Genomic DNA, 24,710 nt, shown 5'->3' on the forward strand with positions numbered 1-24,710 from the left:
TTTCACTTTGCAGGAAAGTTTAAAAGCTGGTTTTTGCGTCCCACCCCCTTCCCATCTCTGACACAGCCAGGAGCAAAGGTCTCTGTGAATGAACAGACCTCGGCAGGAAGGGAAAGTGAAAGCTGAGAAGGGAGGAGAGGCAGGCAGCAGGAGGAGGATTTCAGAGGGATCCACCATGGCAATGAGCGGGGAGGGGGATCCTTCCGGCCAGCGAGAGGCGATCCTGCAGCAGTTCTACGCCGACAGAGTCTTCCTGTCCGGAGACAAAGGCTGGAGGGTCGGGAAGAATTTCTTCGTGGTAAAAAGCACGGTGGAGAAGATGGTAAAATGGGCCTATGAATCCAGCACTGGGCTCTACCCCAACGACCCCATCCCGGTCGGCAGCCACAGGGAAGGGCTGCACCTTCAAGTGGAGGGGAGTTCCAACGGTTTCGACTTCCTCATCCCCGCGAGGTATAACCCCAAGCTGGCGCTCGCAAGTGGGGGCATCGCCAAGGAGCCTGGCAGCTATGAAAAGAAGCTGCCCACCTACATTTTCCGCGAGCAAGGGCTGCCCGTGTTTCGCTGGGGCACCAAAGTCCTTGTGGACCTCGAGGCTTTCGGGGAGATGTACGTGGAAGTCCACTGCCACCGGCAAGCGGAGCGCCTGGCGGATGAGGACGACGAGGAAGACCTGGATTTCTTAGATGAGTGCAAGGTAGATTTCGACAGAGTGGCATCAGTACCATGGTTATTTTGATGATGAAGAAGAAGTAGTTTATATACCACTTAATACTTCAAAAAAAGCCTTTAAAGCAGTTTAGGACATTACAAAAGTATCACACACAAATACACACAAAAAAAGAAGAGAGAACTAAAAATAAGCATTTTGAAGTGGTACAAAACAATTAAGAAAAATCCTCCTGAATATCAATATAAACTAGAACGACTATCATACAGGTATCATTAACTTGGTGGAACTTCTGAGACCTGAATGTTCAGCGCACATTTTAAGTCAGTTTTCTGATTTCATTGTTTAACTTGATTTCTATTGTACCTTTTATACTGTGATACCACCTAGAGACGGGCAGAACAATCCAATCTATGGGAAGTTGGTAAAATTTCCACTGTCTTAACTGATGCCATCTTAAGTTAGGCTGGTGTAGTCTGAGGTTGTGCTTTATGCTGGCATGAGCACAGCCAGGGAGTGTGGGTTTTACACTGGTGTAGCCCCCAGCTCAGCTAAGACCCGCTGAATCCACACCTCATCCTCCTGGTGGATCTGGGGTTTCCTTTCTCCAACTCAAGAGGATGCAAAATCCAGTGACCCGCTTTGTTTTCTCTTTGTCTAGGAGAGCCTCAGCCACCATCACCTGGACCCTGTCCAAATCTTGGAGGACTTTCACCGACATATGGAAATCGCTTTGGACCCAGGTACAGCCACGGCAGCGCAGGTGGTGTGCTAACATTTCCTTTGGTCTGAGGGTTGCTTGAGAGAGGGGCAAATTGATCTCCCAAACTTGTAGTTAGTCTCTCTCTCTCACTCTCTCTCTCTCTCACACACACACGTTATAGCATGCTATTCTGTAAACCTCACAATCCGATTCCTCAGATACCTGGACTTACAGGTGCTTTTCCTCTAAGGAGACCTGGCAGCCATCCTAAAGAAATTCAGGTTGCCGCCTTTGTTCTGAACAGGTACCCATTATGTAACAGTAAGAAATTCAACAGGCTTAATATCATATCACCACGCTGAGAAAAGCTGCACCCGTTATAATGAATTTCCACTTGTCATGTAATTCAAAGCAGAACAATCCTTTTTAGGAAACAGTGGAGTAGGGGTTTGGGAGCCTGAATGTCAGGCCATTCGCAATTCTCCATTAACTCATTTTCTTGAACTTTTCTTTCCTGCCTTCCCAGAGTGCACCCATCCCCGGCAAAATGGTAAGTCCAAAAAGCTGTAGAAATTATTTTCCCATTGGGAGAAGCCATTTGCAAGGGGGGCTGGATTTGGCCTACGGTTGTTTATTTCCAAATATATAATTGAACTTAGCAGCATTCCTTGAATTTCCCCCTTGACCATTAGATCCTGTTTTCCGGCAAAAACTCTTCCGTTCCCATGTACCCAAGATAGACAACTGGATGAGACGTGAGTGTATTTTTGAGATGTATGTTTATTGCAGATTCCCTCAGATGTAAAAACATCAGAGTGAGTACTGTCCTTGCCAACACCTTCCTTTAATAATTAACCGGTCAGATATGAATAGATTTTAAAATTGCATTGGAAGAGCGCTGTGGACAGAATCTGACCTCATATGGAGTGGAGGCAGGTAACCAGATCGCAGATCTGCCACCTATCCTTCTGTATAAGGGACAGACTTTATACTTAAATAAAAATATTTCTGATCACCTAGCCTTTTAGATTCTTGGGAGTAACAGGGCTGCCTTGCTATTATTTATGTTTGCTTGTGTTTCTATTACTGTTGTAATGCCATGACTGGTTTACCATTAAGATTTGTAGGCTACACACTGCTGCAGGTATTCCCACAACCCTCAAGAAAGGCATGGAAGAAATGAGAAATGTAATAACTTTATTGTTCCTTCCCCTTGATTCCTGGGGGCAATCATGCTTTGTCTGTGCCCTATGCAGAGAACATCACACTGGAGGCCCTGAATTTGGAGAGTCCTGCCATCCAGCTGGTTTTCCTTGAAGGGACTGAAACTGTCCCAGTGAAGCTAGTCCCTGCCATCCAGGGAGCCTTCAAGCTCTCCAACCAGTGGCTGAGAGAAGACCTGGCCCACCTCTCCGACTGGTGGGATGGGGACCTGGCCAACGAAAAGAAAAGCTTTCTCCGCAAAGCAGCCGTCGTTCAGGAAGCTGGACCAGAGCTGATAGCCAAGGGAGGATTTTGGAGGTAAAAAAAAGTAAACAAACTTAGCAGCCGAGAGGGAGCAAAGGAATAGTTACCCTCTGGTGGGAAAGCAGTGCTTGGCATGCATTCAGAAACAGGCAACTTTTTCAGTAGTCAAAAGTTGACCTTTTGGCTCAATTTTTATTTCTGAAGTTTAATAAAAGGGGTTCCCCCCCCAAAAAAAGGCCTTTTATCTTAAGGCAAGATGTGTTAAGCTTCCACTGAAATATCAAACCTTTCTTTTTAATACCATCTCATTTCTGAGTCCTGCAGTAACAATAGGAGCTAAGGGGCTATTAAAGAGTTCATCCAACTAAGGAACTGTTTGCTTTTCCATAAACACTGTGTTCTAATGGAGCCGATCTCTCTCTGGGCCCAGGCTCTCTTTCAGCCATGCCGAGACTGTGATTCTTGAGGATGTTGACGCTGATGGCGGGCAGAGGGCGGCAGCTTTGAGACTGCTTAAGTTTGTCAACGTGACAAAATGGACGCCAGAGTACGGCAAAATCTTGACTTCCTACCATCTCAAGGTGAATCTCCCAATTAAATGCTGCACCGACTGGTGAGGTAAAATAACCGAAATGCAAGCAGTGCTATCTGTCGCCAGGCCAGTGTTTACCATCCCCTCAGGGGCCTCTTTCACACACTTGGAACCTGATATCAAGGCCCTTATATTTGCTTCTAGTCAAAATGGAGGAAAATGTAGCCAAGGAGTCAGCAATATGATGCGCTCCACATTCCTTTTTCCCAACTTCCTGAAGCACACCAGAACTGCCCATGCTGTTGAACCTCTAAGAGCCACAAAGACCTAACATTTCCCTCCTCTCTTCCTCTTGCAGACCATTTTGCTGTGGTGCTGTGAAATCTACCCGCAGAAGGAACAGTGGGAGACTCTACTGTCCTCCCTGGAAGCCCTCCTGAGGCTCCTACGCCACACCCTCGCCAAGAGAAACCTCCCCCACTACTTCCTGCGGCCTGTCAACCTCTTCAGCAGGCGCTACAAATCCAGCAGCTCCACCTATGGCCCCTTGGCCTTGGAGGTCCTCTGCCGTGAGGTCGAAGCGATGCTGGGCGATCCTGTGGGATACCTTCTGCCGGATCCTGAACGGCAGGACCGCTGTGCCACTGGAGAGTTTGAGGAGAAGATGGCGGCTCTCCGGGAGTTTAAAGAAAGTCACCAGGAAGATCTGAAGGAGCTGAAGAGGATGCAGGAGGAGCATATGTATGAGGAGGTGGAGATATCCGAAGCGTAGAGGCAGAGTCCTGTGTGAAGGACTAGAAATCCAGAAAAGCATTGGTCCACGCAGCATGGAACTGGCCATTCTGCCATAGCTTTCCCACAATTCCAGATTCCAGGCCTCATGACCACAGAGGTAAAAAACTGAATAGCATTTGGGCAAAGTCAGATGAAAGATCGCAGAAGGATGTCAAACAGAGAGGACATCTGAACTGCTCCTTGACATTTTTGCCCACCTTCTCCCATCAGCTCCATATGAGTCACTGTGGTGTGATGGCTTGCCAGGATGAGAAACCTATAGCCTTCCATATGCTGTGGGACTAAAACTTCCAGCACTCCAGGCCAGCACTGCCAATGGTCAGGGATGATGGGAGTTGTAGTCCACCTGGCTGGAGGGCCCTTGAATCCCTGTCTCCAGGCTTGAGTGCTGGACTGGAGAGACCCAAGTTCAAGTTCTGCCACAAAGCTGAACACTGTGTCAGCCATTGCCTCTCGGATTCACCTACCTTACACAAGATTTTTGAGAGAAGAAGGGAAATCTGTATGCTTCCTCAAATGAAGGACAGGACAAAGACATAGCAACAAACATTCCGAGGGCATCCATATTTCAGTCTAAAAAAGATTGTTTTAATGCATTTAACTTGAAATAGATTTAACAGCTTCTTGCCTGTGATGTAAGGTTTATCCTGACTGTGGAATTGGGGGTTGCTAGTTACAATAAACACAGTTCCCAATTCCTTTCATCCCCCCCCCAACTTTAAAACCCATGAAGTTCATGCCCAATCAGGTCCAGGGGTTTCTTTTTCCTTAGTGAAGAGCCTCCTTTTCCCAACTGACAGTCCAGCTAGCTGTGGCTCACGCATCCCTGAACACAGCAGCCTATCGAGTGGGGCTGCCTGTCCTGCCCAGGCACTCCTTGAACAGCACCAGTTTATGGAAATGGAATCGCCTGAGCCTTAAGAGAAGGTGAGGGAAAAGGCCCGGTAACCAAAGTTGGTGAAGACGTCGATGCGGTGGCTGCTTCCGGCAGCTGTCAGCACCTGATGGCGAAGAGGAAGGGAAGATGAGAGGGAAGAGGTTTATCAGGTATGGGGCGGCGGAAGGCCCACCTACTGCCCTGCTTCTAACCTTGCCCACCCCCTCTCTCTTGCTTTGCTCTCTACCACCACCAGCCACGGAAACAAAACTATTGTTCTGCCCAGCAGAAAACAGCAAGTACTTAAGCCCAGAGATGAGGAACCTGAGGGCCAGGGACCACATCCAGTCCTCCAGGTCTCTGATCCTTGGGATTCTCCCTGGGCCACATTCCTCCTCCAGCCACACACCTCCTTCCCAGGCCAGGCCCTCAGTGGGTCCTGCTTTGAACCCTTCTCTGAGTGATTTGTTTTATTTTATTTTATTGCCTGGCTGGGAATTCTGACAATGCCTCGTTTGCCTGGAGGGGAGTGTGAGTGCGTGTAGGAATTAGCCTAGGGTACTAAGGTAAGGTTTACATTCCTTGCCCCCACCCCAACTTTTTGTCTCTAGTCCTGCCCCTGCATATGACCCTCAGAATGTTGCTTAGAAGGGACCCCTGGATTGCAAAAGGTTCCCACCCCAGTCCTAATAAAAGACCATCTTCTCCCACATGCCTCTGCCTACCCCCAGTCAGATCTCTGACGGAGGCCGAGGAACGCAGAACTGGCAAGTATGCAGGGCAGGGCCTTCTGGGTTGTGGCACCCAGACTGGAGAACCCCCTCTCTTATGGAGCACATATGGCTCCCTTTCTGCTGCTATTTCAACACCTCTGTTCAACCTCTTAGGTTCAATGGGCCTATGGCCTACCCCCTTATTATTGTCTGGTTCTCCAGTGCGGTTTTGGTCTCTGTGCCACGGATATCACTTCAGGTTCGGGGTTTTGTTTTTTAACATACTTTTCCCAAGATAATTTGCCGTTTACTCATAGCTGTGTTTTAAATTTGGTTTGTCAGCTGCCTTGAGAGATTTCCACTTTATAGGGATATAGTTGTTTTCATTTGCCGGGGGCGAGGGTCCCACAAACTCGCCATTTGGCGGTCCAGACCTCTGGGTTTCTACAAACTGAAGCCCAAATTCACTACTTCTGCAGGTCCAACCCCAAGTGACAACCCACCTCTCATTCACCAAGCCCCCCTTGCTCCTTGGAAGCTTGGCACATTCTTATTTCAGCCCCCTCCCCCTCCCCCACATCCACAGTCCTACTTGCCAAAGCTAAACCCTGCCCCTTCCAAGCAGAATTCCAGCCGCCTCCCTTTGCAGGCCAGACACCCTCCTGCCGCCCAGGAGCTTACCTTGTGCTCTGGCGAGTGTTCGTTGATGGAAAGAGAGTGGATGCAACGTGGGATGCAAGGGATTTGAGCCTTCACTTCCCCACTGATCTGTAAATGGTTAATGGTGGGGCTGTGGCCAGCCGAGAGAATCTGTGGAAGACAGATCATCAGGGCGGGGAAAGAGGGTGCTGAGTGAAAGGGCGGGTTGAATAGCTGTCAACCTTCCCTTTTTTGCAGGAAATTCCCTTATTCCAGAGCCATTTCCCGCTGCTATCCCGGATTGTTAGATATCCCTTAGACTGTCCCCGGGACAGCTGAGGCTGCTGGTCCCTTATTTTCGAGGATGCTGATCCCTTATTTTCAAATCTGAAAGTTGACAGCTAGGGCGGGTGGCAATGAAACCATTTTTATGAAGAATAAAAAATTTGGCGCAAAAGGGAAGAGCAAAGGAAGGGGAAATAAGACTGGTTGGATGAAGGAATAACAACAAAGGAGCAGGGGGAAGAAATGCAGGAATCAAGGGAATGAGGAAGCCAGTGAGATGGGAGGCTTTGTGTCCCCCAACCCCCAGGGGGAATGACTCACCAAGTCCTGGTAGAACATGACTTGTTGCTGACACTGGGGCACGGGGAATATCGTGGTAGGTGTGACGGACCGCAGGTGCCACAGAGTGAGCGCTGGGCCTCCACCACACACCTGTGGAAGGAGAAACAGGAAAAGGGTTGGAGAGATCTTAAACCAGGAAGTCAGGGCGCTCCATACTAGGGCCAGGGCCTGGTCTAAGGTGAGTCACAACAGCAGCCACCATGCAAACCTAAGGGAAACATTAAGAAATGGGTCCCTCAAATTCACGTTAAAGGGCCATCCCAGATCTGAAAAAGTGGAAGACTGCCTTAGGGAACCCACAACCTGCCGATGACAAAAGCTCTCTGCAAGAGCCCTTTTGCTCACCCGGTGCACCAAACACTTGTCCGTTGCAAATGTCAGCAGCCCCCCCCCCCCTTGCTTCCAAGGCCAGTTTCAGAAAATATGGGCAGAACAGGGAGCTCCAAAGAAAGGGGAAGCCAACGTCTCTGGATGTCCAATGCGACATCCGAGAACAGCAAGGCTCAGTGAACAACCTCCTGCTTCCCTCCCAGACTGCTGCACTCCAGCTCAATACATTTTGGGATATTTAAGCTGTTCTCTTTCTGCAGCCAAGAGTCAATGAACTCACCATCCAGTCGGATTCGGTTGCCAGGCAACGGATCCACTTCCCGTTCTGCGGCCTGTTGCATTCCTAAGGGAGTTGAGGGGAGCATTAGGGGAAGGTGGCCGAAGGAAGCAATGGTTAAGTGGTGAAGCTGGTTATCGAAAATGAGTAAGGGCTCCATTTCCTCAAAGGTTTTTCTTCAATAAAATATGAGATCACAAGTGTGAGGTTGTCTCCCATTAATATAGGTTCCTAGTTTTTATTAGGGGTTGTTGTTTTGAGAAGTTGCAAACACTTTGATAATAACAGCAGCTTAGTTTGCATATTTTTCTCTACTTTGTAAATTATTTTTAAAATTTCTGGATAGATGGAGAATGGAAGAATGGGGAGGGATAGGAAGGCACTGTGTTCCCTGGGGCAGAGGGAAATGGGATAAAACTGCAATACCTCATAAGGTTATCTAAAAGGGTTTAATCCTGGAAATGGGCTATTAATCTTTCTCATTGCTGCTAAGATCAGTATAGTGGTCAATTAGACCACTATTTATCTGAGTGGTTTCATAAAACGTGGAATATAATAGCTCCATTATCTAAACTGACATATTACAGGAGAATGCATAAATAACAACAGTCAACCTAATCTATGGAACAACAGTTTATGATGTTTTGGAATGACAAGCCTCAGGAAAATATCCAGTCATATACTTAATTTTGCTTTATTATAACTAATCTTTTATTGTTTGTTTTCCTTTATGATTATTGTTTGATGCCTTCTTACATTAAAAATAAAGTTGTTGATGATGATGATTACATTACCTCATATTTATGTACTTCAATTGATTGAACCTGACCTCCAGTACGTAAATCTGCAAAGAGAGAGAAATAAAGTCCATGGTTTGTCTAGTCAACTGTAGCTCAGTGGCAGATCATCTGTTTGCATTCAGAAAGACCCTGGTTCAATCCTCAGCATCTCTACTAAGGGGTGGGAGGGACCCCACCTGAAACCCCTGCCATTAACCATAGACAACATGTTGCTAGATGGACCACAGGCCTCAGTATAGGCAGCTTCCTATGTTGCATATACACCATCCCAGTCCTAGAACACAAGCCAAAGGGGGTGTCAGCAACTGATCATCTAAAGAGATTGGAAGAAAATGGAGCAGTGGGATCCCTGTGGCATTGGCTCGTCCCCAAACATTCTGAAGATATTCCCTGAATCACCTTTAAGTAAGTGACATCCGCCCTGCTTTTCAAGAAACTGCTAAGAGCAAACAAATATGGAATCGAAGATATAATCCAAGAGTTAAAACAAACCTTACGACCATTAGCCATATAACAGAGAACAGAAGTTTAAAAGGCACAGATTGATACCCAAAGATGGCTTACATCCACAGCATACATTTAAAGCAGGATGATACCACTTTTAACAGTCACGGAGAATCCTGCGAACTGTGGATTGCTCAGAGTGCTGACTTCACATAGCTACAGTTTCCTGCACTGTTGACCAACTACAGTTCACGGGGTTTTTTATATCTGTTAAAGGTATCATAGCGCTTTAAATGTATGGTGTGGATGTTGCCAAAGTCATATTCGAATCAGTGAACATAAGTAACCGAGGAGCCTGTTTCAGGACAGCGGGGTCACCACCACTGAGAAGGCCCTACCCTGACAGGGTTCAGATTTGGCTTCCTTTGGAGATGGGACATGCAGCAGGATCTGCCCAACTGATTTTAAAGCACGGAGCGGGGATTATATGGGGAGACAATCTTTCAGAGAAACAAATGCAGGTATCCAGAGTCTGAGGGAGGTACAGAAGGAAGAGAAAGAGCAGGCGGCAAGGGGGCTGCAGATCCTCACCCCAAAGGCGCACGGTGCCATCCTCACTCCCTGACAGGCACTCTCTGAGCTGGTCTCGAAGGGCCAGGCAGTGGATATAATCGGTGTGGCCTTGATATTCATGCTGTGGCAGAGAGAGATGAAACAGAGTATGACTTGCAGTGGATGGAGGTAGGACACTTTCTGGAGGTTACAGAGATAGGCTACAGAATAACTGAGAAATTATATTATGATACTCTATTGCTGTTGCAGAACAACACAGAATCCTGAAAAGCTATTTTTATTAAGTTTTCAGTAACCATAGGCAAGGGAAAAAGCCTTGGAGTCTGGAAATCGACTGACGAAATTGAGAACTTGACAGATTAAGAGGATTTATTTCCAGTTTATAATAAGAATTTGGGGATACTCTAATGAGGAGAAGCCCCTGTAGGAGATGAGAAGGAGTTGCCTTAAATAAACCTCCTCTCTCCCCGCATTTCATCAGCCCCATGATGCTAGAGGCAGGACTCACCGTAAAGGTGCCAGATTCCAGATCCATCATGTGAATGGAACAGTCTCCCCCAGCCATTAGAAGACTATTATCCTGAAGGAGGAAGGGGGAGAAACGGCAAGAATGAGACCGAAGCAGATGAGTGAACCGTGCCGAACCCTCCCCATATTGCGTTGCGCCTGTACCTTGAGGTTCAGCTGAAGGCTGTTTATCTCTGGCACCTCCAAGCTGCTCCTGAGCAGAAAAGCAAAGAGAGTTTTTTGCCATCTGTACATGCATAAAGAGGAAGAAAAGATGGCAATGGTAAAAGGTGGAAATCAAAGTTATACCCATAAGGCGGCCTCCTGCTCCAGGCTTCTTTGCAACCCTGCGGCAGAAGGCAGAAGAAGGTTAAGAGGAACACAGTCAAAACAAGTCCAGAGAAACGTGGGAGGGGAACCGATGAACCAACCACCCTTACCTTCTTCACAATCTCACTCCAGTTCCAGGCCTTGACTTCCCCATTGCCAGCACTGAGCAGCTGCCGGTCTGTGGAAACCAGGGCATAGACGGGACCTTCATGAGCTGTGGGAAGAAGAAGCATCTGAAATGGATGGATTTTGGCATGGCAGTGGTGAAGTGCATTCTGGGAAACCCCCGGCTTGCCACCCTGAAGTTCCGGAGTTTAAATTTGCCAGGAACGCATTTTATTTCAATCTCATTTGCAGAGGGCTTGCAAGCCTGTGGCCAGATTCAAGGGGGCCTTGGGGGCAAGGACAGTCCTGGGAGACCCCCTCCCTTGGTTAGCTTACCAATCAGCAGGGGCAGGACTGTGAGAAGGAGAGGCCACTGTGACCACTCGGCCCACTGCTCCCCTCAGTGAAGGGCCCTTAAAATTAAAGGAGTCGTGTTAGGTATGTCAACACGGCAAATCATCACACAGGCACCCAGCTATGGTGGGGAGAGGGTCTCCAAATTGGCACTTTAGAGGGATGGCAGGCGCAGGCGGTGGCACTGAATAATGGCACTGATGCACAGGCCCCTCCAGACTGAGGTGTTGGGTTTTTTTCAGGTGTATCCTGCAATGCATCATTGGTGGATTTATATGATCATCCACACATCATTCTGCTTTATTAGTTCTTCTGTGATGCCTCCCCAATGATATTGTATAAAAGGCTTCAGCCCAGTATACCTGAAGGGGCGTCTCCACCCCCATCGTTCAGCCCGGACACTGAGGTCCAGCTCCGAGGGCCGTCTGGCAGTTCCCTCCCTGCGAGAAGTGAGGTTACAGGGAACCACGCAAAGGGCCTTTCTGTAGTGACGCCTACCCTGTGGAACGCCCTCCCTTTACATGTCAAGGAAATAAACAACTATCTGACTTTTAGAAAAAATCTGAAGGCAGCCTTGTTTAGGAAAAAAATTTAATGTTTGATGGTTTATTGTGTTTTTTAATATTCTGTTGGAAGCCACCCAGAGTGGCTGGGGAAACCTAGCCAGATGGGTGGGGTATAAATAATCAATTATTATTACAGTGGTACCTCGTGTTACATACGCTTCAGGTTACATACACTTCAGATTACAGGCTCCGCTAACCCAGAAATAGTACCTCGGGTTAAGAACTTTGCTTCAGGATGAGAACAGAAATCATGCTCCGGCGGCACAGCAGCAGCAAGAGGCCCCATTAGCTAAAGTGGTGCTTCAGGTTAAGTACAGTTTCAGGTTAAGAACGGACCTCCGGAATGAATTAAGTACTCAACCCGAGGTACCACTGTATTATTATTATTATTATTATTGAAAGCAGGACTGTGAATAACCATCCTGATACCATCATAAAACAAATAATCATGAATGCACAATAAATATGACACATGGAGAGGCCCTATGTAAGGGCCCAAAGGCTGGGGGCTTTTTTGGGGTGGAGGGTGGAGCCACCCAGGCCAGTGCTTCTCATCTCAAGGCCAGGCCATTTATTTATTTATTAAATGATGCCAGCATTAGCCACAGCAGGCTCTCCTGGAGCCCAGCCAATGTGGCATGCTGGCACTGGGCCTGGGGATCTGCTTTATGGGAACTCCTGGCATTGCCACAAACGGCCAACCGTAATAAACAAGCAGGTTGGCATGGGAATGAATGCTCAATGCATCTTGGGAGTTCCTGGACTCCTTGCAGTTGTTGTTATTTGTTTATATCCCATTAGCCTTCCCGAAGGAGCCCAGGGCAGCAACAACAGGCAACATAACAATAAAAGCAACTTAAAAAACAATTCCAGTAGAGGCTGTATTTTTCACCTACCTACAAAGGACACCACTGGCTTCTTGCTCTCCTCCTTAGCCTCTGAACTCAGTGCTGCAGAAAGGCTGGAGAGGAAGAAACACAGAGGTGTGAGAAAATGCAGAGATAATTCCTCCCTCCCTCAAAAGAGGCACCCAATTACCTGAAGATGGCAATCTCTCCATAGTTGTTCCCAGCTGCCAAGTACTTGCCACATGGCGAGACGCTCTGGGAGTAGACAGTCATGTGCAAGAGTTCCAGGGATCGCTGAATATCCATCTGGCAATAGGAACAAGCAGGAGAAGTCAAGGCAGGAAGTGCTGCCTGGATGGATGCTGGTTCTTGCTTTCCTAAGAAATACTGTTTTATTTGCCCAGGCATGTCCCACCCCAAGCCCTGATTGCACTACAGTATAAGCAGATTCCGTCCTTGGCAAAAGAAAATCACCTATGTAGCTAATTTACCTGCTGCAGAGCTTGACCAAGCTCATTTTTTTGTAAAGCCCAATTCTGTTAATTCCTGCAATATACCAAAGTGTAGATCTAGGCAGCCTGGCCTTGGATGTCAATAGGTAAGATGTGAGTAAGATCTCCCCAGTATGACACACTGGTCTCACCAGCATCCCAGTGCAGTACATGGAACCACAGAACAGACTGTCATGTTACATGCTCCCCATGTCCAATGAGCCTCACACAGGGGTGCGACAAATGATCCCAAAGCATGTGGGGTTTCCAGCAAGGCAAAATAGGGTACATCAGGAGTAGGGAGCCTGTGGCTCACCAGATATATATATATATATATATATATATATATATATATATATATGCAGGTTTTGGTGTCTTCGGGTGTCTTCCCGTGTAAGAGTTGGGGTGTCTAGGCGACGTTTCGACGAGGTCTCACTCGTCATCTTCAGGCTGGTGCTTTCGGCTTCTTGTTACTGGAACAGAGCAGGATCTCAGTGTTTGAGTTCCTATAAATACTGTTGAGGGGGTGTGGTGTATAGCCTCCAACGTTCTGGGCAGAGAGGAAGTTCCCAGGTTAGTGTGCCTTTTCTTCTTTTGTTCATTAATTACTTGAGGGATATCTTGAGAGATTTCTTGAGTGATATTCTGAGTACCATTTAGGAGGGTCATTAGGTGTGGATTAGTTGCTAAAGCTTTCGTGTCTTGACCTCTTGAGCTTGTGAAGAGTTTTTCTGAGAAGATGGCTGTACTGCACTTAGTTGTGCTCTGGCTTGGCTTCGTGTATAGGGGCGAGCTGTGGTTTTGTGCCCTGTGCCAGCCAGATCTGTGTAGGGATTGCAGGGGGGTGCAGCATCCGGAGGTGCCACTATGGTTTGGCTACTGGATGGTGTCTGTAATTTATCTGTGGAGAGGGTCTGGGTTTGGGTCTGGTGTGGTTGATTGGAGATGGCGTTCTGTGTGCCTCTGGTTCTGGTGTCGGTTTTTGTGGGGAGGGCTAATTTCCAGATGTCTGGCAGGCGGGACGTGTCGTCACGCTTGTTCATGTTGTGAGGGTGTTTCTCTATCTCGATGGCTTCCATGATTATTCTCTTGTGGTGATGTTCCATGTTAAAGAGCAATTTGGAATCTGCAAAATTAATTTCGTGTCCTGTTTCTTTCATGTGTTGGTAAAGAGAGGAAGTTTTTTCTTCTTTTTTGACGGCATTCTTGTGTTCTGCGATACGTGCATTTATTCGTCTGTTTGTTTGTCCAATGTACGTGGCTGGGCAGACTTTGCAGGGTATTTCATAGACCCCTTGGTTTTCTAACTGGATTTTATCTTTGGGGTTTCTGAGGATATTGGCTATTTTTTGGTTGGTGCAAAAGGCTGTTTTGATATTGTGTTTATGGAGGATTTTGCTAATTTTATCTGTAGTGCCCTTGATATAAGGAAGGAGGGCCATGCCATTGTTTTCTTCTGTGTCTTGGTTTTTGGGGGGTGTTTCTTTTTGGATTAGTTTCGTAACCCTGTTTTGCTGGTATCCGTTGGCGATTAACACATTTGAGAGATTCTGTAACTCAGTTGTCAAGTGGTCTTTGTCAGCCAGGCGTTTGGTTCTGGAGATGAGAGTCTTGGCTACGGAGTTTATTTGTGCAGGGTGGTGGTGTGATTGTGCATGTAAGTAGCGGTTGGTGTGTGTTTTTTTCCGGTAGATAGTGTGTCCTAGGGAGCCATCAGGTTTTTTGTAGATTAGGACGTCAAGGAAGGGAAGTTGGTTGTTGGCTTCTATTTCCATAGTGAATTGTATTTTGGGGTGTAGGCTGTTGAGATGTGTGAGGAAGCTATCTAGTTTTTCTTTCCCGTGTGGCCAAATTACAAAGGTGTCGTCAACATATCTGAGCCAAAGTTTGGGTTTGTGTTCTGACTTGTCTAAAGCATTGGTTTCAAAGTGTTCCATGTACAGATTTGCGATGACCGGTGAGAGGGGTGATCCCATAGGTGCTCCTTCTATCTGTTTGTATCTTTGTCCATTGTGGATGAAGTACGTGTTGGTTAGGCAGTGGTTGGTCAGGTCCAGGATGTATTCGGGGGGATTGTATTTGTTTTGAATGGCTGTCAAGGCTTCATTAATGGGCACTTGTGTGAAGAGAGATACAACATCGAAGCTCACAAGTAGGTCATCGGGATGTAGGTTTTGCTTCTTTATTGTTTCTATGAACTGGAAGGAGTTTGTAACGTGTGAAGCGATAGATTCTGCATAGGGCTGAAGTTGCTTAGCGAGAAATTTAGCGAGATTTTGTAGAGGTGAGCCTATGGAGCTGACTATTGGTCTGAGTGGTGTTCCTTCTTTGTGTATCTTGGGGAGACCGTAGAGTTTGGGGCATCTGGATGATTTTTCTCTGGGGATGATTCTTAGCTGGATTTCTTCACTGATAGGAGAGGCTTTTATTTTGGATTTGGTGGTTTTTTCCAGATAGGTGGTGGGATCTGTTTTTATAGGTTGGTAGGTAGGGTCTTGGAGTAGATTTGATAGTTTTGCTTGGTAGTCCGATGTGTTCATCACAACAGTGGCATTACCTTTGTCTGCTGGGAGAATGATTATGTTGTTGTCTTTCCTCAGGTTGGTGAGTGCTTTCTGTTCTTCTTTGTGTAAATTGCTTCTGGGTGGTTTGCTGGAGCAGAGGATGTTGGTGACTTCAAGTCTGATTTTATTGGCTTCATCTGGGTTGATTTTGGTTAGGCTAGCTTCGACTCCGCATATGATGTTTTCTGTGGGGATGCGTCTCGGGGCGACTGCAAAGTTGAAACCTTTGGAGAGTACTTTGGTTATATATATATATATGCTTTCGTAGATTTTCACGGGTACAGGAATGCAGGTTTTGGTGTCTTCGGGTGTCTTCCCGTGTAAGAGTTGGGGTGTCTAGGCGACGTTTCGACGAGGTCTCACTCGTCATCTTCAGGCTGGTGCTTTCGGCTTCTTGTTACTAGAACAGAGCAGGATCTCAGTGTTTGAGTTCCTATAAATACTGTTGAGGGGGTGTGGTGTATAGCCTCCAACGTTCTGGGCAGAGAGGAAGTTCCTAGGTAGTGTGCCTTTTCTTCTTTTGTTCATTAATTACTTGAGGGATATCTTGAGTGATTTCTTGAGTGATATTCTGAGTACCACTTAGGAGGGTCATTAGGTGTGGATTAGTTGCTAAAGCTTTCGTGTCTTGACCTCTTGAGCTTGTGAAGAGTTTTTCTGAGAAGATGGCTGTACTGCACTTAGTTGTGCTCTGGCTTGGCTTCGTGTATAGGGGCGAGCTGTGGTTTTGTGCCCTGTGCCAGCCAGATCTGTGTAGGGATTGCAGGGGGGTGCAGCATCCGGAGGTGCCACTATGGTTTGGCTACTGGATGGTGTCTGTAATTTATCTGTGGAGAGGGTCTGGGTTTGGGTCTGGTGTGGTTGATTGGAGATGGCGTTCTGTGTGCCTCTGGTTCTGGTGTCGGTTTTTGTGGGGAGGGCTAATTTCCAGATGTCTGGCAGGCGGGACGTGTCGTCACGCTTGTTCATGTTGTGAGGGTGTTTCTCTATCTCGATGGCTTCCATGATTATTCTCTTGTGGTGATGTTCCATGTTAAAGAGCAATTTGGAATCTGCAAAATTAATTTCGTGTCCTGTTTCTTTCATGTGTTGGTAAAGAGAGGAAGTTTTTTCTTCTTTTTTGACGGCATTCTTGTGTTCTGCGATACGTGCATTTATTCGTCTGTTTGTTTGTCCAATGTACGTGGCTGGGCAGACTTTGCAGGGTATTTCATCCAAAAAGAAACACCCCCCAAAAACCAAGACACAGAAGAAAACAATGGCATGGCCCTCCTTCCTTATATCAAGGGCACTACAGATAAAATTAGCAAAATCCTCCATAAACACAATATCAAAACAGCCTTTTGCACCAACCAAAAAATAGCCAATATCCTCAGAAACCCAAAAGATAAAATCCAGTTAGAAAACCAAGGGGTCTATGAAATACCCTGCAAAGTATTTCAGAAACAGAAAGTATTTCTGTTCTAGTAACAAGAAGCCGAAAGCACCAGCCTGAAGATGACGAGTGAGACCTCATCGAAACGTCGCCTAGACACCCCAACTCTTACACGGGAAGACACCCGAAGACACCAAAACCTGCATATATATATATATATATATATATATATATATATATATATTTGCTTTCGTAGATTTTCATATATATTTGGGGGGGGGGATTCCAGCTCCCATCAGCTCCAGTGAGTATGACCAACGATCAGAGATGATGGGAATTGTAGTCCAGAAATATCAGCGGAGCCACCAGTTCCCTACCCCCACTACACACTGCAAATCATATGGCTCCCTCGACAAAAGGAGATGTAAACACTGCATCTAATGTGAGTTTTTAAAATGCCCCATGGGTCAACATAACGCTTTTGTTTTGCTACTGCTTGTTTAATTTGGTCACGATTTATATTTTGATGGTTAGCTGCCTTGGTTTTGAGTTTTAACTTTGGCTGCGATACTTATACTGTATGTTTTTTTTCTATCAGGCTACCTTGAGTTCGATTTTATAAGAAAAGCAGCTTAACAGAAATGCAGAGTTCCCTTTAAAATAATTTTTTTTTAAAAAAAAAAACTTGATAATGCTGAGCGCGGAGCAAAAAGAGGAGCCGCATTGCAGCAAACGTTGGTCCAGGCAAAGCGCACACTCTATGCACACTGTCCGAGGAGTAAGCCCATTGAACACAGTGGGACTTACTTCTGAGTAAGCACGCAAACGACCGCGATGTTAAATTGCTCATGCAAACCCGCCCCGGTCAATGGGAGCCAGACGCGCCCGCGCTCCATTCATTCCGTGCAGAAGCGACGCCCTTTCCTTTATCCTTCACTTAACGAGGCCAATGCCAAAGTCGGACACTAGGGGGCGCGCGCACGAGCCCTTGAAACTTCGTCTCGTCTCTATGATTACAAAGAGCCGGAGCGACGAGAAAGCGCAAGGCACGACGGGATTTGAAGGCTGCGCGGTCAAAGCAAGATGGACCGAGAGTGTAAAAAGGAACTACGTTTCCCGGCACACTTCGCGCGAGTATCGGAGGATTTCCCCCCCTCCTCGCTCGTCACGTGAAAACGAAATTTGGTGGCTGGTTTACACCCTGCTGGTTCCCCAGGCTGCTGTAGAAGCGCCGCCATTGTGAAGAGCAGCGTGAGGAACACACTCCGACCGGTAAGAGAGATATATTTTTGAATCCCCTGCCGCTATATTAACGGCGCATGCGCAGACGTTATCTCCAGACCCGCATTCTAACCCGCCTCCCCCTCGCGCGTGCCTGTCTGCACCGACCGTTACTGGCGTCACGTTCCTTCCACCGCACAGCGTTAGCCGCACGTGCCTCAGAGAATCAAGGGGCGCCCTGCCCCACCTTGAATATAACCACGCCCTTTCCTGTGGAGTGGACACGCCCACCAGGTTGTGGCAAAGCTCCGCGAGCGCAAAGCATCTCGGGATTCCGTTGTTTCGGTGAGCCCTGTAGCAAGGCATCATGGGAGCGCCTTTAGATGGCTGCCTGTGAGCGCAAAGGCTGCTGGGATTGCCAAACCTTGGCAGGCAGAGCTAAGCGCTAGTCGGGTCAAGGCACACTTCCTTTATCCTGAAGTGGCCTTAAGGATCACGGGAGAGCGACCTGCTGTCCTTTTTATATCACGAGCCTTTAGGACAAAAAGGGGCAGTTGCAGATTTATCACTAACACATTAGCAACCACAAAATCAAAAACACACATAACACTTTTAAGGATGGTAGAACTGAATCCTGCACAACCATCAGGTTAAGGTTACCAGATTTTTTTCCCAATGAATCCAGGGACACTTTTCAACTTCCTACTAAATAGATGGAATTTGTCAGGGGACTGATTTGTAAATGCAGGGACTGTCCCCCGGAAACAGGGACATCTGGTAACCTTACACCAGGTATTACTTTGAACAGACACACTGTGTTCTAGATTTATGCACAACTTCCAAGAGTTATCCAATGTAAAGACCACCACTATCTGATGGAAACACTTTGCTTAATTAAGGTGTTGGAAACCTAAAGAGCATCTGCAGAGACCCCTCTGATAAAGACCTTACCTGATAAGAAACAGGAAGGAGCTTTGTATGTGGGACTCAGCCTTACGTCTCAAAATGAGCAGCTGGAAAAGCGCCTGAAGACAACAGGTGCAATATCTAATGCAGTGGCTTTTCAAAGGAATTTATGCATGCATGCACCACCCCTTTTCCCCGGCAGAGATTTGAGGCGGCTTACAGACAAAATAGGAACAAATAGAATTAAACAGTATGCAAAGGGCCCACTTAATAAAAAGATCACATGAAACCAAACTGGAACGTGTCCAGAGGAGGGCAACCAAAATGGTCAAAGGCCTGGAAACGATGCCTTATGAGGAACGGCTAAGGGAGCTGGGCATGTTTAGCCTGGAGAAGAGGAGGTTAAGGGGTGATATGATAGCCATGTTCAAATATATAAAAGGATGTCACATAGAGGAGGGAGAAAGGTTGTTTTCTGCTGCTCCAGAGAAGCGGACACGGAACAATGGATCCAAACTACAAGAAAGAAGATTCCACCTAAACATTAGGAAGAACTTCCTGACAGTAAGAGCTGTTAGACAGTGGAATTTGCTGCCAAGGAGTGTGGTGGAGTCTCCTACTTTGGAGGTCTTTAAGCAGAGGCTTGACAACCATATGTCAGGAGTGCTCTGATGGTGTTTCCTGCTTGGCAGGGGGTTGGACTCGATGGCCCTTGTGGTCTCTTCCAACTCTATGATTCTATGATTCTATGACCAGCTTCCTTGCTCATATCAATTGCCCCCTAAAGTGCACAGCTTCAGAGGATCATTGGCCATGCTCAGTCATATACAGGGTAATGGGAAGGCTCTTCAGGCCTGGTCAGTGTTCTGCCTGAACCAAGTATAAACCCTAGGGTGCTCTCTCAAATCCTTTCTAACACACAACAATCCACTTCCATCAATATACTAGCTCCACTTTGCATTGGGCTGAAGGCTCCAGAACAATCCTTTAAAAATAGACAGCTTTTTCACAGGTTAGTGTGATTCAGGAGCTCCCTTGCACTAACAGTGTTTCAGGGCAGGATTAGCTCTACAGAGGAGAGTCTCAGTTTAACCCCCTTTATGTTTTACCTCACAGATGGATCAGACAACTGGCCAGCAATCTCCAACAATTATTCCATCCAGCCCATCCACGTGCTGCTCCTTCTTGGCTGGGAGCAGGGGTTGGAGCCACACCATGCCCTCCAGCAGGCAGCGGCACACAGCACGCAGAATGCCATGGATAAGGCAAAGCCAGGGCTTGGTGAACTTCAGTAAAATACAGCAGTCCCGGTAAGCATGTGCACAATGAGGCTTTTTGCTTGGGTGAAGAGGAAAGGATACATTTTGAGGATGGGCTGAGGGAGAGAAAAGTGGATTTTGATAGCGCCCACCTCTCTGGCATTTATTCACAGGCAAAAAGGTGACCGACCTGCTGGAAGCTTTAAAAAACATGCCAGAGAAGGAAAATGCAGTCATTTTGTTGGGCTTTTTATTTTGCAGCTTAGTTCTGAAGGAAAGAGGCAAAAGGGCAGACAGTGGGCGACAGTCATAAACTTTCAGGGAACTTAGTTGATTACAGGACTTTATATATTCTGATGGCACTTTACAATACAGTTCACACACAATTTAGGTAAAATAACTGTAACAAGACAGTGAAACTCAGCAGTGTAAAACATTTTAAATGTATTTACTTCCCCGCAAAATAACAAAGTAGGCACTAGGCAAGCCTCTCTGGGGGAGGTATTTAACTCCTGCTGTCTCATACCTTGTCTCAGATGGCAGGTACACTTGTAGAAGATTATTGGCTAAATATCTTAAGGTATAAATAGAAGTACGCAGTCCTTCAAGCATTCTGGTTCTCTAAAGGGCCTTAAAGCTGTAGCTAGGTGATCTTGCGCCCCTGGCAGAACCGTCCAGATTGCGCCCCCTAGCCATGGACAAATTAGCTCCTCTTTCCGCCTCTCCTCCAACCCCGCCCCCAACCAATTCAAATCACACTCCTATTTAAAACCTTTTATTTATAGACCTATTTATGTACATATTTTTAGCCAATTTTGCTCCCCCTCCTTGCCTGCGCCCCTGGCTGGGCCCCACCTCACCACTCCCTAGCTATGGCCCTGGGTGGGTGTGGGTGGGGAGAAGAGAAAAAACCTAATTCAGTGCTGTGGGGAAGGAAGGAGGGGTCCTGCAAATCCATGGACTTTGGGGTCTGCAAAGAGGAAGAAGCACAGCTTTTATAATTATGGTAAAAGAGTAGGCCAGTGGGAGAAGAGCAACTAGCGTGGGGAGATCTTTGGGTCTCGAGTACAACTGTAGCTTTTTGTTTTAGGTGCCGGTCAACATCCTTCGCTTTCAAACGCCATCTGGAGCATAGAGATCAGTAAGTGTGACATAAGATGAGGAGTTTGGCTGGTGCATGAAGCGATTGGGGCTAGAAACTTCCATATTCATATTCCACTTTCTTCTTCCATATACAGGTTACAGTTGCATCATGTTTTTTTCTTAAAACCTTTTTTTCCCCCTGATTAAATATATTCCATTGTAGTTTTCTGAGAACAATGAATAAACTATTGAACATGCAATTTTCATTTAAGTAAGTGTGTGCTTTTTGTATCCGACACTAAAAATGCCAAATGAACTTTTAATGTGCTGCAGTGCATGATGGGCCATGCTGAAGGGCAGAGTGGGGAAAGCGAGCTTGGCATGAATTGGTACAGGACAGGATTGGTGTCACTGGACCCTGGACTCCTTGCCATTGCTCTCTGTGCCCCAACAGGGAGCCCAGTTCCAAACACTTCCTCTCAGAGGACAAGATGGCTGCCCGCTTCAACTCTCTTAGCCTGGACAATGACCATGTCTACAGCTCCAATGGTTTCCCTCTCTACGATGAAGATCCCAAGTGGCAGGAGGCATATGCACGCTTGAAAGAACTGCAGCAGAGGTACTGGGGGCCACTGCTTTGTGAGGGGGGCAGTCAGAGAAGCAGAATAACAAGGCTTCATTGTGTGAGATTTTCTCTCTCTTAGGCTGTCCCAAGATGGAGCAAGTGAAGAAGCTAGTTCAGATGAGGATGAGCACAACAGTGTGCTTGTGGATGGGGAATTCATTATGGCAGATTGCCCCATACTGGCACATCCTTCCTTCCTACAAGAGCCCGTTGGAGGAGTCAGCCTTGTGCCTGAAGAGGTATTTCTTTCTCTGTAAGTATATAGCACAAGACTTGGGAAGAAAAGAGGAACACTGGAAAGCAAAATCACTTGCATCTGTAACTAGCATCCTCCCTCATTCTTACAGGAATCCTTGTACAGAAGTGGTCCTTTGGAGCCCTCCTAGTAACTCAGGCTTTCACAGTATCCGGACATTGATGGCTATCCCATCTGCCCTCAGCTCTCCTGCACAGCCTCAGCAAGAAGCAGCGACAATACAAGAGGAAATGGAAATATGAGCTTTCACCCATCTTGGTCTAAAGCCAAAACACTCTTTTTCCGGTTGGCCTGTCAGACTTTCAACAAATGACATCATTATCCAGCATCAACACATTTGATTGCATTTTTTTTTACAGCAACATAGGAACACCCATCATTTTTCAACCGACTGCAATGATCTGATCCTCTCCCCTCTACTAGATGTAAAAATGTGTGCGTGGTCATTTCTGGTGTGTGTGCATATTGCTATTTTCTTTTCCAATAGGAAAGATGCCAGTACTTAGGAAAAAGTGCAACTGTGGTGTCTCAAGGTGCTATGACTTAGAATGTTAATATTGCTTTTTAGAAGCAATTTCAAAATGAGCTTTCTGAACTTCTCCTTTTTATTTTATCAGAGAGCTGATATCCCACCCTACAAAAAAAAAATGTTTGTGTGAAAATCAACTATCATTTTCTCTTTCCTTGCGGGAGCAGCATCTTGACCTTTTACTTCCAGAGAGCTGAAAACAAGCTGCTACTCCAGAGGGTACCAACAGATGGAAATATGACAAAAAAAATCCCTCTTGGCACCAAAGGATGGGTAGCCACGCTTTGGAGAAATAAAAGAATAAGAGGTGGTTTCATATCTAAATTTCTTTATTGAACAGTGGTGTCTCCTTGACAGGTTTAATGCCATTAGCAGTGGGTTAACACAAGATGTTTTAATTATGTACATAATTCATTTTTGTGTATATAAAATAATTCATGAAGCAGACGTATTGCACAGTCAGAAGGTCCCCATATTTAAAGACAGAGGTGGGAGGGCAGATACAATTTCAACCCTGTTGTACCCACCATTTTGGAGTTGCGGGGTGGAGACCCACCTCCCAGATCCAAAGAGTGTTTCATATTCCAAGTTTGGCATATACACACCTTCTGATTAGTTCCTCAGTTTCAGGAGGGAGGCTGGGCTGACAGGATGGTACCCCAATTGCTAATACAAGGCAGGGAGGTTTCAAAGAGACCTTTCCAACCCCAGCCTTGTTTTGAATATGAATATACATGACAAGTTGCTCTGAGACTGGAGAGGGGGTTATGGGGAAGAGATGAACAATCCTATTCCAGACCCAGTGGGAGAGGTTTGCACCCTGGTTTTTAACCCAGGCCTCAGGACAGTATTCTGACCACATTTCTTAGCAAACGCAAGCCAAGAAGAAAATTGGGGCAATCCCCACTATTGCTAGGTGAAGTATTGTGAATTGAGGCACTGGATTCCCCCAGTTTCATCCTACCCCTCATTAGTCACAGGTACAGCTGTATTGTCCTCCCCCCTTAAAAAGAAATACACATCTTTCTCGCGCAACACACACACACGTATCACAGTGACCCAACAATGGATACTCGAGCTGCACTGCACCATGGCAACACAGGGTGGGAATGGAGGGCAGAGGAAGACGAGAAGTAAAATACATGAGAAGAGAGTTTATAGGCAACACTGCAGAGGTTATTTTTGTTTTCTGGAAGTAGAAAATGCCCCTCATCCTCCTATTCATCACCTTTATGCAATTTGTTTCAGCATTGTTTGTTTTTAATGCTCTTCAATGTTCCCCCGCCTCTATCCCCAACGCAAGAAGGGATTTCAGCGCCAGTATATAGATTTTTCCATTCCAGCAACTCAACCTCTCCAAGGGTTGTGGGGAGGGGAGTGTCATTCCAGTGCTGGGGGCATTCATTCACACAGACTCCCGTGCCCTCCCGCCAGGATTCCAGGCCCCCCCCCTTCCCCCACCACACATGCGCACATAACGGCAGTTATTTTTACCCACCCAACCAGCCCTTCCACAGTCCAGTCAGTCATTCTCAGGATTTTGGGGCGGGGAGGAAGAGGAGAACACAGGGGCTGTCCCTTCAGCAGCATTTCTTGACAGAGGGTTTCTTTTTGGGTTTGTTGATTTTGACAACCTCATTCTGCTGCTGGAGCCGTGCCAGATTTTCCTGTTTAGTCCGGAGCACCATGGCTGTGATGGCATTGAACATCTGTAGCGGAGGAAAAATACAGAGTGATGAGCCTGCCTTTCCCTACCAACAATGCACGCGCGCGCACACACACACCCATTAGGCACAGAGGCATTTCTCTAATAGGGAGTGGGGGATATTCTTGGCTCCACAGGCCAAATCCTTATCAGGATCTGCCTCGCAGGATAAAGTGGATGGGTGGCTGAAAGAGCACCTACCTGTCAATCACATTATTGTGCCTCGTGACTGACATGCAGCAAGGGCACCCACCAATCAAAACCCCTTTTGCAAGCCTCTTCTCCCACACGCTCAAGATCAGAACAAGCTCTGGAGCTGAAAGGCGAGCAAAGAGGCTTGCAAAGGCTTTTTGCAAACCTCCCTCTTCTCTTTCAAGTCCCCAAGATCAGGAACTTGAAGAGGCCCACCCCACTTCCCATTTAAGGTTCCGATATTTAATTCACTGATGACTCAAAATTAAATCCTGCCAACTAGGCTATGCAGTCCTGTTCACAACCAATGCAGGATTAAACCCTATCCTCCTACCCACCAGTTGACC

At 46.7% G+C, this 24,710-nt stretch overlaps 4 protein-coding genes across 6 annotated transcripts in view; 2 read left to right on the forward strand and 2 right to left on the reverse strand.

The window, feature by feature from the left end:
- On the forward strand, window positions 1–4,866 carry LOC308572374 (uncharacterized protein). Its single transcript, XM_081168353.1, has 7 exons — window positions 1–697; window positions 1,332–1,413; window positions 1,900–1,923; window positions 2,066–2,128; window positions 2,630–2,894; window positions 3,271–3,421; window positions 3,731–4,866. The coding sequence occupies exons 1-7, from the start codon at window positions 89–91 to the stop codon at window positions 4,142–4,144; spliced, it is 1,608 nt and encodes a 535-aa protein (XP_081024479.1). The 5' UTR covers window positions 1–88; the 3' UTR covers window positions 4,145–4,866.
- Window positions 4,734–18,108, reverse strand: THOC6 (THO complex subunit 6). 2 transcript variants are annotated; one of them, XM_081168354.1, is made up of 13 exons: window positions 17,977–18,108; window positions 12,348–12,463; window positions 12,206–12,270; window positions 10,395–10,498; window positions 10,264–10,301; window positions 10,120–10,168; window positions 9,956–10,027; window positions 9,466–9,568; window positions 8,425–8,474; window positions 7,634–7,696; window positions 7,003–7,113; window positions 6,439–6,567; window positions 4,734–5,168 (listed from the first exon to the last, which is right to left on the reverse strand). In XM_081168354.1, exons 2-13 carry the CDS (start codon window positions 12,461–12,463, stop codon window positions 5,085–5,087), a joined length of 984 nt encoding a protein of 327 aa, XP_081024480.1. In that variant the 5' UTR covers window positions 17,977–18,108; the 3' UTR covers window positions 4,734–5,084. The 2 variants fall into 2 exon arrangements, with proteins under 2 accessions (XP_081024480.1, XP_081024481.1); XM_081168355.1 differs by lacking the exon at window positions 17,977–18,108 and adding an exon at window positions 17,395–17,538.
- Window positions 17,590–22,784, forward strand: HCFC1R1 (host cell factor C1 regulator 1). Of its 2 annotated transcripts, none has more exons than XM_081168356.1 (6): window positions 17,590–17,859; window positions 19,831–20,024; window positions 21,064–21,114; window positions 21,511–21,675; window positions 21,761–21,934; window positions 22,029–22,784. In XM_081168356.1, exons 2-6 carry the CDS (start codon window positions 19,831–19,833, stop codon window positions 22,177–22,179), a joined length of 735 nt encoding a protein of 244 aa, XP_081024482.1. In that variant the 5' UTR covers window positions 17,590–17,859; the 3' UTR covers window positions 22,180–22,784. The 2 variants fall into 2 exon arrangements, with proteins under 2 accessions (XP_081024482.1, XP_081024483.1); XM_081168357.1 differs by lacking the exon at window positions 17,590–17,859 and adding an exon at window positions 19,471–19,726.
- LOC308572377 (ras-related protein Rab-35-like) overlaps window positions 22,778–24,710 on the reverse strand; it is a 14,882-nt gene continuing 12,949 nt past the window's right edge. The window contains exon 6 of the mRNA XM_081168358.1: window positions 22,778–24,175. Coding sequence (XP_081024484.1) covers window positions 24,047–24,175 — 129 coding nt within the window. The 3' untranslated portion in view covers window positions 22,778–24,046. The remainder of the gene's footprint in view (window positions 24,176–24,710) is intronic.

The sequence above is a fragment of the Podarcis bocagei genome (assembly GCF_964188305.1).
Source record: "Podarcis bocagei genome assembly, chromosome: 13".
Lineage (NCBI taxonomy): Eukaryota > Metazoa > Chordata > Lepidosauria > Squamata > Lacertidae > Podarcis > Podarcis bocagei.

What these genes read in the sequence shown, in the direction of transcription:
- LOC308572374 (XM_081168353.1), top strand. Translation starts at nt 89, where the DNA reads ATGAACAGACCTCGGCAGGAAGGGAAAGTGAAAGCTGAGAAGGGAGGA. An exon ending in GATAGACAACTGGATGAGAC is followed by an intron (nt 2,129 to 2,629) that starts GTGAGTGTATTT and finishes TGCCCTATGCAG; the next exon opens with AGAACATCACACTGGAGGCC. An exon ending in TGACTTCCTACCATCTCAAG is followed by an intron (nt 3,422 to 3,730) that starts GTGAATCTCCCA and finishes TTCCTCTTGCAG; the next exon opens with ACCATTTTGCTGTGGTGCTG.
- THOC6 (XM_081168354.1), bottom strand. Translation starts at nt 12,463, where the DNA reads ATGGATATTCAGCGATCCCTGGAACTCTTGCACATGACTGTCTACTCC. An exon ending in TGGCACCGTGCGCCTTTGGG is followed by an intron (nt 8,475 to 9,465) that starts GTGAGGATCTGC and finishes CTCTCTTTGCAG; the next exon opens with ATTTACGTACTGGAGGTCAG. An exon ending in TCATGTTCTACCAGGACTTG is followed by an intron (nt 6,568 to 7,002) that starts GTGAGTCATTCC and finishes TGTCTTCCACAG; the next exon opens with ATTCTCTCGGCTGGCCACAG.
- HCFC1R1 (XM_081168356.1), top strand. Translation starts at nt 19,831, where the DNA reads ATGGATCAGACAACTGGCCAGCAATCTCCAACAATTATTCCATCCAGC. An exon ending in CATCTGGAGCATAGAGATCA is followed by an intron (nt 21,115 to 21,510) that starts GTAAGTGTGACA and finishes GTGCCCCAACAG; the next exon opens with GGAGCCCAGTTCCAAACACT. An exon ending in TTGAAAGAACTGCAGCAGAG is followed by an intron (nt 21,676 to 21,760) that starts GTACTGGGGGCC and finishes TCTCTCTCTTAG; the next exon opens with GCTGTCCCAAGATGGAGCAA.